Here is a 15,377-nt window from a genome sequence, read left to right as displayed (position 1 = left end):
AGCACTAGGGGAATACTGCACGTAGAGTTCATGGCTTTTTTACCATGATTCTTTAGTCTTTCAAAGTTAATCTTTTATTTTTTTTTGGAAATTTTCTTTTTCCCTTTTTCAACCAACATATTATCAATCGCTTTTTAAAAAAAAAAACATTTTTACTTTTCATTTTTAGAGTCATATTCTATCCCTTCATAGTAGTTACCCTTATTTTTGATATATATATAAAAGTTGTTCTCTCTTTAGAATTTTGAGATACACTTTCTTCTAACAGATCAAAATATACCCTAAATCTCTAGTGTATGGCTTTGTTCTACTCTCCTGCCTGACCACATTCTCTCCCTTTTTTTTCTCTTTTTCTAAATCCTCTTCATTCTTTTTTCAAACAACTTCTTATCAATTCCTTTTATAAATTTTTTATAATTTTCATTTTTACAATCATATTCCATCCCTCATCACATTAACCCTTATTTTTGTCATATATAAGTTTTCCTTTCTTTAAAATTTTGGGAGGCACTTTCTTCTAACAAACCAAAATGCACCCAAAATCTAGTGTGGGGCACTGATCTATGCACCAGCCTGATCATATTTGATCATATTCTGTTTTTTTTGTTTTGTTCTGTTTTTGTTTTTATCTTTTTCTTTTTTCTTTCTTTCCCTTTCTTTCCCCTAGTTTCAGGTCTCTTCTGATTTGTTAAGAGTATATTTTCTGGGGACGTTGTTACCCTGCTAGCATTTTGTTCTCTCATTCATCCATTCTCCTCTGGACAAAATGACAAGATGGAAAAATATCACCTCAACAAAAAGAACAAGAGACAGCACCGACTGCCAGGGACCTACTCAATATGGACATTAGTAAGATGTCGGACCTAGAAGTCAGAAATATTGATTTTAAAGATACTAGCTGGGCTTGAAAAAAGCATGGAAGTTATTAGAGAAACCCGTTCTGGAGAAATAGAAGAACTAAAATCTAACCAAGTCGAAATTAAAAAGGCTACTAATGAAGTGCAATAAAAAATGGGGGCGCTAACTGCTAGGATAAATGAGGCAGAAGAGAGAATCAGTGAAATAGAAGACCACATGATGGAAAATAAAGAAGCTGAGAAAAAGACAGATAAACAACTACTGGATCAGGAGGGCAGAATTCGAGAGATAAGTGATACCATAAGATGAAACATTAGAATAACTGGGATCCCAGAAGAAGAAGAAAGAGAGAGAGGGGCAGAAGGTATATTGGAGCAAATCACAGCGAGAACTTCCCTAATGTGGGGAAGGAAACAGGCTTCAAAATCCAGGAGTCACAGAGAACCCCCCTCAAAATCATTAAAAATAGGTCAACACCCCAACATCTAATAGTAAAAGTTACGAGTCTCAGAGACAAAGAGAAAATCCTGAAAGCAACTCGGGACAAGAGATCTGTAACCTACAATGGTAGAAACATTAGATTGGCAACAGACCTATCCACAGAGACCAGGCAGGCCAGAAAGAACCGGCATGATATATTGAGAGCACTAAATGAGAAAAATATGCCGCCAAGAATACTATATCCAGCTAGGTTGTCATTGAAAATAGAAGGAGAGATAAAAAGCTTCCAGGACAAACAAAAACTAAAGAAATTTGCAAACACGAAACCAGCCCTACAAGAAATATTGAAAGGGGTCCTCTAAGCAAAGAGAGAGCCTAAAAGAAACATAGACCAGAAAGGAACACAGAAAATATACAGTAACAGTCACCTTACAGGCAATACAATGGAACTAAGTTCCTATCCTTCAATAGTTACCCTGAATGTAAATGGGCTCAATGCCCCAATCAAAAGACACAGGCTATCAGATGGGATTAAAAAACAAGCCCCATTGATACGCTGTCCACAAGAGACTCATTTTAGACCCAAAGACACCCCCACATTGAAAGTGAGGGGGTGGAAAACCACTTACCATGCTAATGGACACCAAAAGAAAGCTGGGGTGGCAATCCTTATATCAGTCAAATTAGATTTTAAACCAAAGACTGTAATAAGAGATGAGGAAGGACACTATATCCTACTTAAAGGGTCTATCCAACAAGAAGATCTAACAATTGTAAATATCTATGCCCCTAACATGGGAGCAGCCACTTATACATGCCAATTAATAACAAAAGCAAAGAAACACATCAACAGCAATACAAATAATAATGGGGGCCTTTAAAACTCCCTCACTGAAATGGACAGATCATCTAAGCAAAAGATCAACAAGGGAATAAAGACTTTAAATGACACACCGGACCAAATGGAGCTCACAGACATATTCAGAACATTCCATCCCAAAGCAACAGAATACACATTCTTCTCTAGTGCCCATGAAACACTCTCCAGAACAGATCCCATCCTAGGTCACAAATCAGGTCTCAACTGATACCAAAGGATTGGGATCATTCCCTGCACATTTTCGGACCACAATGCTTTGATACTAGAACTCAATCACAAGAGGAAAGTAGTAAAGAACTCAAATACATGGAGGCTAAAGAGCACCTACTAAAGAAACAATGGGTCAACCAGGAAATTAAAGAGGAATTAAAAAAAATTCATGGAAACCAATGAAAATGAAAACACAACTGTTCAAAATCTTTGGGATACAGCTAAGGCGGTACTAAGAGGAAAGTATAGAGCTATACAAGCCTTTCTGAAGAAACAAGAAAGGTCTCTTGGGGCGCCTGGGTGGCTCATTGGTTGAGCGACTGCTTTCGGCTCAGGTCATGGTCTCAGGGTCCTGAGATCGAGCCCCGCTTCGGGCTCCCTGCTCGGCGGGAAGCCTGCTTCTCCCTCTCCCACTCCTCCTGCTTGTGTTCCCTCCCTTGCTCTCTCTGTCAAATAAATAAATAAAATCTTAAAAAAAAAAAAAAGAAAGAAACAAGAAAGGTCTGAAATACACAACCTAACCCTACACCTAAAGATTTTATTTATCTAACCCTACACCTAAAGGAGCTGGAGAAAGAACAGCAAACCCAGCAGGAGAGGAGAAATAATAAAGATCAGAGCAGAAATCAATGAAATAGACGCCAAAAGAACAGTAGAACAGATCAACGAAACTAGGAGCTGGTTCTTTGAAAGAGTTAACAAGATTGATAAACCCCTGGCCAGACTTAGCAAAAAGAAAAGAGAAATGACCCAAATCAACACAATCATGAATGAAAGAGGAGAATTCACAACCAACACCAAAGAAATACAATTATAAGACTATATTATGAGCAACTCTATGCCAGCAAATAAGATAACCTGGAAGAAATGGATGTATTCCTAGAGATGTATCAACTACCAAACTGAACCAGGAAGAAACAGAAAACCTGAACAGACCCATAACCACTAAGGAAATTGAAGCAGTCATCAAAACTCTCCCAACAAACAAAAGCCCAGGGCCAGATGGCTTCCCGGGGGAATTCTACCAAACATTTAAAGAAGAATTAATACCTATTCTTCTGAAACTGTTCCAAAAAAATAGAAACGGAAGGAAAACTTCCAAACTCGTTTTATGAGGCCACCATTACCTTGATTCCCCAAACCAAAGACCCCATCAAAAAGGAGAATTACAGACCAATATCCTTGATGAACATGGATGCAAAAATTCTCAACAAAATACTAGCCAATAGGATCCAACAGTACATTAAAAGGATTATTCACCACGACCATGTGGGATTTATCCCTGGGCTGCAAGGTTGGTTCAACATCCACAAATCAATCAATGTGATACAATACATTAACAAAAGAAAGAACAAGAATCATATGATCCTCTCAGTGGATGCAGAAAAAGCATTGGAGAAAGTACATCATCCTTTCTTGATTAAAACTCTTCAGAGTATAGGGATAAAGGGTACATACCTCAATATCATAAAAGCCATCTATGAAAAACCCACGGCGAATATCATTTTCAATGGGGAAAAACTGAAAGCTTTCCCCCTAAGGTCAGGAACACGGCAGGGATGTCCACTATCACCACTGCTATTCAACATAGTATCAGAAGTCCTAGCCACAGCAATCAGACAACAAAAAGAAATCAAAGGCATCCAAATCGGCAAAGAAGAAGTCAAACTCTCACTCTTTGCAGATGATATGATACTTTATGAGGAAAACCCAAAAGACTCCACCCCAAAACTGCTAGAACTCATACAGGAATTCAGTCAAGTGGCAGGATATAAAATCAATGCACAGAAATCAGTGGCATTCCTATACACCAACAACAAGACAGAAGAGAGAGAAATTAAGGAGTCGATCCCATTTACAATTGCACCTAAAACCGTAAGATACCTAGGAATAAACTAACCAAAGAGGCAAAGGATCTGTACTCAGGAAAGTATAAAATACTCATGAAAGAAATTGAGGAAGACACAAAGAAATGGAAAAACGTTCCATGCTCATGGATTGGAAGAACAAATATTGTGAAGATGTCAAGGCTACCTAGAGCAATCTACACATTCAATGCAATCCCCATCAAAATACCATCCACTTTTTTCAACGAAACGGAACAAATAATCCAAAAATTTGTATGGAACCAGAAAAGACCCCGAATAGCCAGAGGAATGTTGAAAAAGAAAGGCAAAGCTGGCGGCATCACAATTCCGGACTTCCAGCTCTATTACAAAGCTGTCATCATCAAGACAGTATGGTACTGGCACAAAAACAGACACATAGATCAATGGAACAGAATAGAGAGCCCAGAAATGGACCCTCAACTCTATGGTCAACTAATCTTTGACAAAGCAGGAATGTCGAATGGAAAAAAGACAGTCTCTTCAACAAATGGTGTTGGGAAAATTGGACAGCCACATGCTAAAGAATGAAACTGGACCATTTCCTCACACCACACACAAAAACAGACTCAAAATGGTTGAAAGACCTCAATGTGAGACAGGAGTCCATCAACATCCTAAAGGAGAACACAGGCAACAACCTCTTTGAACTCAGCCGCAGCAACTTCCTCCTAGAAACATCGCCAAAGGCAAGGAAGTTCAAAAATGAACTCTTGGGACTTCATCAAGATAAAAAGCTTTTGCACAGCAAAAGAAACAGTCAACAAAACCAGAAGACAACCGACAGAATGGGAGAAGATATTTGCAAATGACATATCAGATAAAGGGCTAGTATCCAAAATCTATAAAGAACTTACCAAACTCAACACCCAAAGAACAAATAATCCAATCAAGAAATGGGCAGAAGACACGAACAGTCATTTTTCCAAAGAAGACATCCAAATGGCCAACAGACACATGAAAAAGTGCTCAACATCGCTTGGCATCAGGGAAATCCAAATCAAAACCTCAATGAGATACCACCTCACACCAGTCAGAATGGCTAAAATGAACAAGTCAGGAAACGACAGATGTTGGCGGTGATGCGGAGAAAGGGGAACCCTCCTACACTGTTGGTGGGAATGCGAGCTGGTGCAACCACTCTGGAAAACAGTATGGAGTTTCCTCCAAAAGTTGAAGATAGAGCTACCATACGATCCAGCAACTGCACTACTGGGTATTTACCCCAAAGATACAAATGTAGGGATCTGAAGGGGTACGTGCACCCTGATGTTTATAGCAGCAATGTCCACAATAGCCAAACTGTGGAAGAGCCAAGTTGTCCATTGACAGATGAATGGATAAAGAAGATGTGGTATGTATATACAATGGAATATTATGCAGCCATCAAAAAAAACACACACAAGAAACGAAATCTTGCCATTTGCAATGATGTGGATGGATCTGGAGGATTTATGCTGAGTGAAGTAAGTCAATTAGGGAAAGACATGTATCATACGACCTCACTGATATGAGGAATTCTTAATCTCAGGAAACAGATAGTTGCTGGAATGGTGGCGGGGGTGGGTGAGATGGGTTGCCTGCGTGATAGACATTGGGGAGGGTATGTGCTATGGTGAGTGCTGTGCATTGTGCAAGAGTGTTGGATCACAGATCTGTACCTCTAAAACAAATAATACAATATATGTTAGAAAAAAAGAAGAAGATAGCAGGAGGTGAAGAATGAAGGGGGGAAAATCAGAGGGGGAGACAAATCATTAGAGACTATGGATTCTGAAAAACAAACCGAGGGTTCTAGAGGGGAGGGGGGTGTGAGGATGGGTTAGCCTGGTGATGGGTATTAAGGAGGGCATGTTCTGCATGGAGCCCTGGGTGTTATACACAAACAATGAATCATGGAACACTACATCAAAAACTAATGATGTAATGTATGGTGATTAACATAACAATCAAAAATTAAAAAAAAAAAGACCCTGAAAAGACAGAGCAGTCCTGATAAAAAGAACAGAGCTAGTGGCATCATGCTTCCTAATTTTCAAACTATACTACAAAGCTACAGTAATAAAAACAGTATGTTACTGGTACAAAAACAGACATACAGACCAGCAGAACAAAAGAGAGAGCTCAGGATCAAATCCTGGCATATATGGTCAACTAATATTCAATAAGGGAACCAAAAAATACCCAATGGAGAAAGGACAGTCTGTCCAACAAATGGTGCTGGGAAAACTGGATAAATACATGCAGAACAATGCCAAGTGGGCCTCTCTCATGCCACTCACAAAAATTAACTCAAAATAGATCAAAGACTTAAACATAAGACCTGATAGCAAGACTTCGAGAAGAACACATAGGTTAGAAGCTCCCAGACACTGGTGTTTGCAATGATATTTTGGATATGATGCCAAAAGCACAAACAACAAAAGCTAAAATCAACAAATGGGACTACATCAAACTTTCAAAATCTTCTTTCTGTAAAGCAAAAGAAACAACCAGCAAAATGAAAAGGCAACCTACAGAATGGCAAAAAACTTCTGCAAGCAATGTATCAGATAAGGGGCTAATATTCAAAATATATGAAGAACTCATACAACTTAATGACAAAAAAAAATCCAATTTAAAAATGGGCAGAACTAAATAGATACTTTTCAAAAGAGTACTTCAAAATGGCCAACAGGCACATGAAAAGATGCTTAACATCACTCACCTCAAGGAAATGCAAATCAAAACCACAATGTCACAATGCTCATACTGTCAGAATGGCTATCAGGAAGAAGGCAAGAGAAAACAGGTGCTGACAGGGATGGAGTGAAAAGGGAACCCTTGTACACAGTTGGTGGGAATGTAAACTGGTCCAACCACAATGTAAAACATTATGAAGTTTCCTCAAAAAATTAAAAACCAATCTGGCAGATGATCCAGTAATGCCACATCTGGTTATATACTCAAAGGAAATGAAAGCAGGATTTTGAAGAGATATAAGCACCCCCATGTTTACTGAAACATTATTCACAATAACCAAGATATGGAAACAAACCAAAGTCTATCAATGGATGAATGGATAAAAAAGACGGGGTATATGTACACAAAAGAATGTTATTCAGCCACGAGAAAGGAAAGAGTATCCTGCCATTTGTGACAAAATGAATGGATGGACCTGGAGCACACGATGCTCAGTCCAACAGAGCAAGACAAGCACTGCATAACATCACTTATATGTGAGATCTAAAAATGTCAAACTCATGAAAAACAGAGAGTAACACTGTGCTTACCAGGGGATGGGGCAGGAGTGGGGGCACGAGACTGATGTTGTTTAAGGGTACCAACTCGCAACAAGTAGTAAAGAAGTCACAGAGATCTACTGCACAGTGTCATAAATACAGATAACAATGCTGTCCTGTAATTACTTATGTGCCAGAAGTACTAACCATCACTACAACAATCTTACTACAGTATATAAATGTACCAAATTAACAAGGTGTACATCTTAAATTTATACAATGATATACGGTAAATATATTTAATTAAAAAGTCAAAAGAAACAACTTCACAAAGAAGAAGGAATCCACATGCAGAGATCATAGCAACTTACAGAAAAATGGAAAACTGTCTGTTTTATTGATGTCTGTAGTTTTTTTTTTCTCTATGGGGCCTCTAAAAGTATAACAGCAAAATTTTATTGTTGTAAAACTTTGATTATTTCTCTCAAGAGTTACAAGCTATTTGATTATTTATACAAACATTCCTTTGTTCACAAAAGGAGTAAGTAAAATAAATTGTATGTTATGTCCCTTACTCTGAAGAAAATAAAAGAGGAAAGAGGGAGAGTAAGTGGAGATAAAACAAGAGTATGATGTATTTTTTAAATTTATTTATTTTTAGATTTTTTTAAATTTATTTTTTGACAGAGACAGAGAGGCAACATAAGCAGGGGGAGTGGGAGAGGGAGAAGCAGGCTTCCTGCAGAGCAGGGAGCCTGACTTGGGGCCCGATCCCAGGACCCTGGGATCATGTCCTAAGCCGAAGGCAGATGCTTAATGACTGAGTCACCCAGGCGCCCCAAGATTAGGTTTTAAATAGAGTGGTCAGAAAAACCTCATTTCAAGGTAACACTCAAGTAGAAACCTGAAGGAGGTAAGGGAATGAGTCATGTGAATGCCAAAGGAAGAAAATTTAAGGCAGGGCAACAGTTGACACAAAGGCCCTGAGGTGGGGACGTGCCTGGTTTGTAGAAAGAACAGCCAGGGAGCCCAGGGTGGCTAGAAACAGAAGGAACAGTGGGGGAGGCAGGGGCGAGATAAGGCAGGGAAAGCAGCTAGAAAGCGGTTACAAGAAGGCGGTGACAGTGGTGGTGATGTGAGTGGGGTGATGGCCACACAGTAATGGGGATATTGGACTCCCAATCTTCTGTGATGGCAAAGCTGCCCAGGTTTGCTGACGGGCAAAATGGGAGATGTGACAGAAGGAGAGGGCTTAAGGATGCCTGGAAAGTTGTAGTTTTGAGCACCTAAGAGCCTGGACTGCTCTGGAGGACCCTGACATTCACAGGTCAAAGAGTTCAGGAGAACTCAGGAAAAAGACAGAATAACTGGTTTATGAGGAAAAAGAAGACCAGGAGATTCAAGTGTCCCAGAAGCCAAAAGAAGAGTTGTCAGGAGGGGGAATGGTCACCTGGGTCAGATGCTGACAGGTGAGAAGCCCCAGTCTGGGAAGCAGGACTGCTGGGCAGCACACAGTGGGAGTGAACTCGAGATCCACACTCGTGAATCTCAAGTGGGATCAGTCAGCACCCTGCCTGTCCTAAGTATGTTACCTTCAGCCACACGGAATGCAGGTCAATAGGGCTGGGGTTCTGGCAATGGAGTGTGACAGACTGAAGTCAGAGCAGCGGATGTGAGGATCCGAGTAAGGGCCGGAGTATGACTGACCATGGAAGGACGGAGTGTACAAGGCACAGGGTGAGGGGGACAGAGCAGGTAACAGTGGAATGGAAGGAACGCAGGAGGCACCAGAGGGAGTGAACTAGACTACTACGAACAGGAGATGATGCAGGGTTTGCTTGAAACTGAGATTAGAGGCACCTGGGTGGCTCAGTCAGTTAAGCGTCTGCCTTCGGCTCAGGTCATGATCCCAGAGTCTGGGATCGAGCCCCGCACACACAGGGCTCCTTGCTCAGCGGTGAATCTGCTTCTCTCTCTGCCTCTGCCGCTTCCCCCTGCTTGTGCGCTGTCTCTCTCTCTGACAAATAAATAAATAAAAACTTACAAAGAAAAAAGACTTAAAAAAATACAGAAATTGAGATTAATAAAGAATTCTGGACACTGTAGTCTCAACACAGGAGTTGGGTGAGGTCGGGTGGAGCATAGGATCCTTGGATGTGTAAGAATCAAGAGACCAAGAGAAGTCAGAACAGTAGGAGGTTTGCCAAAGTGCATTTTACAGTCACCAAGTATCACACCAGGAGTGATGTTGCAGAGGACAGTTTGCCAGCACTTTCAAGGCTGACGAAATAGGACAGTGGTCCCCAGCGCTACACTGGGATGGGAAGGGCTCCTTTCCCAAGAGCAGCCCCATCTCCTTCCCAGATGAGTTCACGTGTGCACAAAGGAACCCGTGGGGAAACGAATGCTGTCGGGGGGATTGTTAACATCGTGAGTCTACATAAACAGTATTATTCCATATTCCACATGAGTCTTCAACTGGATTTTTTCCACTTCATACAAAAATTTCTTTTCAAGATAAAACAACTCCTCATAATCAATAGTTCTTCAAACTTTGAGTCCAACTCCAAAAGGGAAGATACCATCGTTAACTATATTACCTTGAAGCTTTCTACTCAGCTCAAGCTTTTCCTGTTCGAGGCGCTTGATTCTCCTCTCGTACGCCTCAGTTGCCAGGTTGTTGTCGAGAGTCCTCTGGACACTGACATCAAGGTCCAGGGACGCAGGACCGGCTGTGACACGTAAACAGCTCCGATCAGAAAGAACACTGAAGAAACAGAAAAACGTGAGTTCATGTGGAAAAGAAAGTGAAGAAACAGAGAGAGCCTTCTGCAGCTGTCTATTTAAAACATGGATTTCAATATCTAGCTACAGTTAGCCGTCTAGGGTGATGGTAAAACACACTGCTTACAAATCTCAACACACACCACTTTTTAGAAGCATTTTTTTAAAATGTCCCAATTGTCTTGAATTTCAATAACCACAAATTATAAAATGATATTTGCTGAACAAAAGGTGACCACCTAAGTGAAACAGTAGTCAAAAGCACACACCATGGTCCTGTTCGTCAGAATCTGGACTCAAAAGTGAAATGCTTCTTTTAATTCAATACAATTTAGCTAAAAATATTTGAAGTGTTGGACATTCAGCAGTGAGCAAATTCGACACTTGCCCATGAAGAGCTTACGTTCCTATGATGGAGACAGAAACAAACGAGATAAATAAGTACAATATTCAGGGCATTAGGCAGTGCTGAATGCTAAGGAGAAAACATCAAGCAGGAAAGGAACAGGTGACATATTGAGGGGGAAGAAATAAAAATCCAGACAAAGTGGCCAGGAGGCTATCACTCAGAGAGGAACTCTGAATAAAGTCCAGAGGGAGTAACCGGGGGGCGGAGAGCATTCCAGGCAGATGGAACAGAAGTGCAAGAGCACTGAGATAGGAGTAGGCTTTCTGGCCTGGGACCGTGCCAGAAAGGAGCCATGTGTGCCTGGAGCAGAGTCAGCAAGGTTAAGAGTAGCAGGAAAGAGAAAGTGAGCCAATCATGCAGGGTCTTGGTAAGAATGTTGGTTTGGATTAAGATATAAGCCACTGGAGTTGGGGGGACCGTGGCGATAGGTCTGGAACAGGGGAGTGACACGTTCCGACTTATCTTTTAGCAGGACCAGACAGGTTCAAAGAAATCTAAGAGACGAGTTTATAAACATTTGAGTAGGTGGTTCAGAGAGGTTTTAAGTAGGACAGAGCAGAGGGGTCTCACATTCAGGAGTTGCCAGTAAGTATGGGGGAGTGAACCACAGTATAAGTGGAAAAGGTCCCAAGATAAAGCCGTGGGGCCCAGGGAGATTGGGAGATCAGAAGGCATCAGCTGCAGAGGCAGAGAAGAACTGGCCAGAAAGGTGAGAAGTCAGGCAAGCACCCTGGAAGGTAAAAGACAGAAGTGCTGTGATGGGAAGGAGCCATGACGCACAAGATGAGTGCAGACACGAGACAGGACCGACTGGGAGCCCCCATGGTTCATCTGCACAGGCAAGCGCTCGGGGCCAGAGGCAGGCAGGCGGAACCGTGCAGAGGAGCATGTGAAAGCTGCCTGCGTCAACCTCTCCATGCAAGGAGAAGTGAGCTCATCAAGGGAGAGCAGGAGAGTGGGCACAGGACCGAGAAGGGTCCTGGAGATCGGTAATCATGACCGTGGAAAGTGAGATCAGTGAGAATGGTCAGATGCTTTTCTTTGGACGCTGTGAACTGCACAGGAACTTGAACAGTAATGATGATATCAATTCAACAAAACCATGAAGGAGAACAGGAGGCAGTCGAGAAATTGAGGGAGGGCACATAAGGAGTGAATATAATCATACTCTGCTTACACCGGGGAAGGAGGACTGGGAAGCAGTCTGTGAAAACAGGGCTGGTCCTGGCACTTGGCACGTGGAGCGTATTTGCTCAAACGCAAGGGACTCTTCCAACCCCTGCCCCAGTGCTGAGAGAAAGACTCTGAGCTCTATTTCTCTCCAAAATGACTTAAGATTCTATGTTCTATTCGTTAGCAGAACATCTAACTTTTTCCAGCAGTAGCTTCAGCCTCTATTTTAAATTTTTTTTGACTTATAAGGCTCTCTCATATATTTTTTTAAAACTTCAATTCATCTTAATTTGCTTTAAGTTGTCCAAATTATGTTAACTTTTCCAACTTACCAGCTACTAGTATATGTGAAACCAACAAATGGCAGATGGTGCCCAGAAAATGCAGTATGTGTGGGTGGGGGCATCGTTTCCTGAAGGAGGAAAGAACATCTGGTAAGAAATAAATAACTGAGACCTGTAGGTTGGCCTATAATAGTTACTATCAATAGGAAATACATGGCTGTTCAATGAAGTGTGGTGCAGATGCACAGTGATCTAGAATCCAGACAATGAACACTGCCACTGTAATATTCTAATAAAATTAAACTCCAGGTGGAAAATCTGACATTGAGAGCACAGTAATTATTCAGGTATGCATATGTGCAGATTTGCCTCGTCGCTAAAAATTATTTGTAACCCAAATCAATATTCATAGTACTTCTGCAATCACTCGCAGACATAGGAAGAGTAAAAAAAAAAAATATTTGAGCTGCTCAGTGCCTAAGTTTCCAGCTGAGACTGAACAAGGAGACGCTCTGCCTTCTTGTTTCAGCTCTGATACAACAAAGAAGTATTCCTTCCAAGGTCTGCATGTGCCACGTCTTTCACGTTTTTCTGCTTTTTATGGGCGACTGTGTTGTTTAAAATGTCCTCCAACCATAGTGCAGAAGGGCCATCTAAATGGTTTCCAAGCAAGATGGCTGTGATGTGCCTTACAAATACGTATGTGTGTTAGAGAAGCTTTGCTCAGGCCTGAGTTACACTGCTGTTGGCTGTGAACTTGCTGTTAATCAACAATATATATTCAATAAGGTGTCTTTAAAAAGAAACATACATAAAACAAGGTTATGTACCGACTGGTTGAATGAAATGACCAGAGGTTCAGAAGAACCTAACCCTGAATTTCCCCTAAGAAATTTCCCCGAGTTCAATATTCATGAATACAGCATACACAGAAACTTTATGGAACATATAACTACCATAATCAGAATCGACTGTACTACGTATTTAATTTGGAATGACGCAAATTTCTGTTTACAGTAAAATGTAATTCTTACGATAAAACACTGATGAGGAAAGTCCATTTAATTTTTTCTTGGAGGCCCAGAGAGGGAAGCATAAGAAGTCCTTACCTGCCTTGCCCATGCTACCTCCTGAACAGTGAAAAGTGATAGAAAATCAATATACAAATTCTTAGTGCAGAATTAAAACCATAAGAAATAAAATAATGGGATTTTAAAAAGTTCAAATTAAGAAGGCTAAAAAGGCAACCTCCATAAAATTTTATGTTCTTACTGTCCTAAATTGTAACAATGTAACCTAAAGGTGTAGAGCAAGGGTTGACGAACTATGCCGGCCCACAAGCTAAAAGTGGTCCAGTGTTTGGCGACTCTGCTGGTCTGCCACCCGCCTCAAGGGAGGCTACAACCTCAGGATAGCAAGGCTGTAGATTCCCCCCCATGCCCTTCACTTCCTACCAAGTTTGCTACTTTTAGTGGCAACACCACTGGGCATGGGGAGCTCTCCAGATCAAGTCAGTCTCCTGCCAGCAGTGCCACGGCCCCAACCAGGCCCATGGAATGGGGTGGGGGCAGTTTTTAACCACAGTTTCTCATGAATAAATGCTTCTCGATTTACTTCCCTTGCGTTGAGTGGTCAAGCCCCAAAATGGTTGTTTTTGACAATTCTGTCCAGTATCATGGAGCCTTTTAAGGAGAGATTTGCCAACCTCTTTACTCTGCCATCAAAGTCCACTTTTTTAAGCATCTAACTTCTCTGTCCTAGGAAACCTCACGGCGTAACTCATCTCATTAGTCAACACGTGAAGTTTAATTTTGCTCCTTGTCATGAATAAACATGTTCACCTCAGTGAACTCTCTTAACTTCTCAATAAATGAGAGAATAAATACTAGAAGCCATGATAACTGTCTGACTGGTAATTGATAAGGTCCATACAATTGCTTCATAACCACATTAAAAAGAGAGGGACAGAACTTCTTCGCAATGTCATACTTACAGAATTCTTTAAACAATCATCATCCACATCAAAATTCGATGTATCTGTTGGGCTACTAACTTCTGGAATATAAGGTGCTTCACAGTTTTGAATATTATCCCAATCAATTCCATTGAAAAATGGGTGTTTCTTAAAGTCTTCTATCCCATTTTGACCAAGTCGGTGTTCTCTGCTGCAAATGAGCCTTCGAATAAGATCCTTAGCATTTTCAGACACATCAGTCACTTGAGCTGGAAACTGAAACCTCTCCTAGACAAAGAACAATAGAAACAAAACATAAATCAGTATTTAACTCCCTAAATAGGTTGATTAACATTTATTTTCTTAAAAATGCATTTTAAAAATGTGTAATAAGTGTACACTAGTGCAGAGTACTCATATTACAAGAAAAAAAGAGCATTTACCTAAAAGAACTTTTAATTTTATACGACTTAGTTACACATGCACTGTAGAAAGAATAAATTAAATGCTAAAATACCTTAAACTGCTGTCAAAAGAAAGGGAACTTATTAAAAGTAGAATCTGACTCAACATTTCAGTAGAGTGTCTATGACTGACGATGTTCATATACGCCACAAACTAAGCATTAAGTAACAACAGCAAACACCTGTAAAGAACAGACCATGCACTTGGCACTCGTGGAAACACTTTATTCACTTAATGCCTATAATCCTCACAGCAATCCTCAAAGGCAGGTGCCACTATTATCCTGATTTTATAGAAGAGACCCAAAGGCCCAGGGAGTTCAAGCCAGTTGCTCCCAGTCACACAACTAGTAAACAGGAGAGCTGGGATTTTGGAAGAGCGGCCTGACTCTACAATCTGTGCTCTGAGCCACCACGTCACAGACAACGATCTCTCTGAAATGCTACATGTGGTCTTTACAACTCAGTAGCTGGCTATTCCCTGTCTTCCGATTCTCCATAACTAGTTAGATTATCCTTGCAGCCAGGCAGAAGAGCACCAACTCCACACAAGAGCATCAACTAGTTAATATATTCGTGAAGCAACTGATCATAATGGTATCACCCCCTTTTATGGGACATTCCCATTCCAGGTGTTTGCAACTGCTCACAATCTTCTGAAACCAATCAATCAGAACCTTCCTCTCTTTATTACAATTTATTTCTATTTCACTGGGAATTAAATGGATTAAGGCTCTATTAATTTGTTTCTGTGGTGATTCTGGATTGTTTTCACTGTTTTGATGGTAAAGAAGACTGGAATATCCTTGTACA

The 15,377-nt window shown here is 40.8% G+C and overlaps 1 protein-coding gene across 8 annotated transcripts in view; it reads right to left on the bottom strand.

Moving 5' to 3' along the window:
• The window catches only part of CDC42BPA (CDC42 binding protein kinase alpha), a 350,869-nt gene that overhangs the window by 169,806 nt on the left and 165,686 nt on the right, over positions 1 to 15,377 (bottom strand). For all 8 annotated transcript variants that reach the window (XM_027612777.2, XM_027612773.2, XM_027612774.2 and 5 more), the window contains exons 8-10: positions 14,140 to 14,388; positions 12,195 to 12,274; positions 10,097 to 10,263 (exon numbers count right to left, since the gene is read on the bottom strand). In XM_027612777.2, coding sequence (XP_027468578.1) covers positions 10,097 to 10,263; positions 12,195 to 12,274; positions 14,140 to 14,388 — 496 coding nt within the window. The remainder of the gene's footprint in view (positions 1 to 10,096; positions 10,264 to 12,194; positions 12,275 to 14,139; positions 14,389 to 15,377) is intronic.

Source organism: Zalophus californianus, chromosome 10 (assembly GCF_009762305.2).
Source record: "Zalophus californianus isolate mZalCal1 chromosome 10, mZalCal1.pri.v2, whole genome shotgun sequence".
Taxonomy (NCBI): domain Eukaryota; kingdom Metazoa; phylum Chordata; class Mammalia; order Carnivora; family Otariidae; genus Zalophus; species Zalophus californianus.
This window is presented reverse-complemented; position numbering and strand designations above follow the sequence as displayed.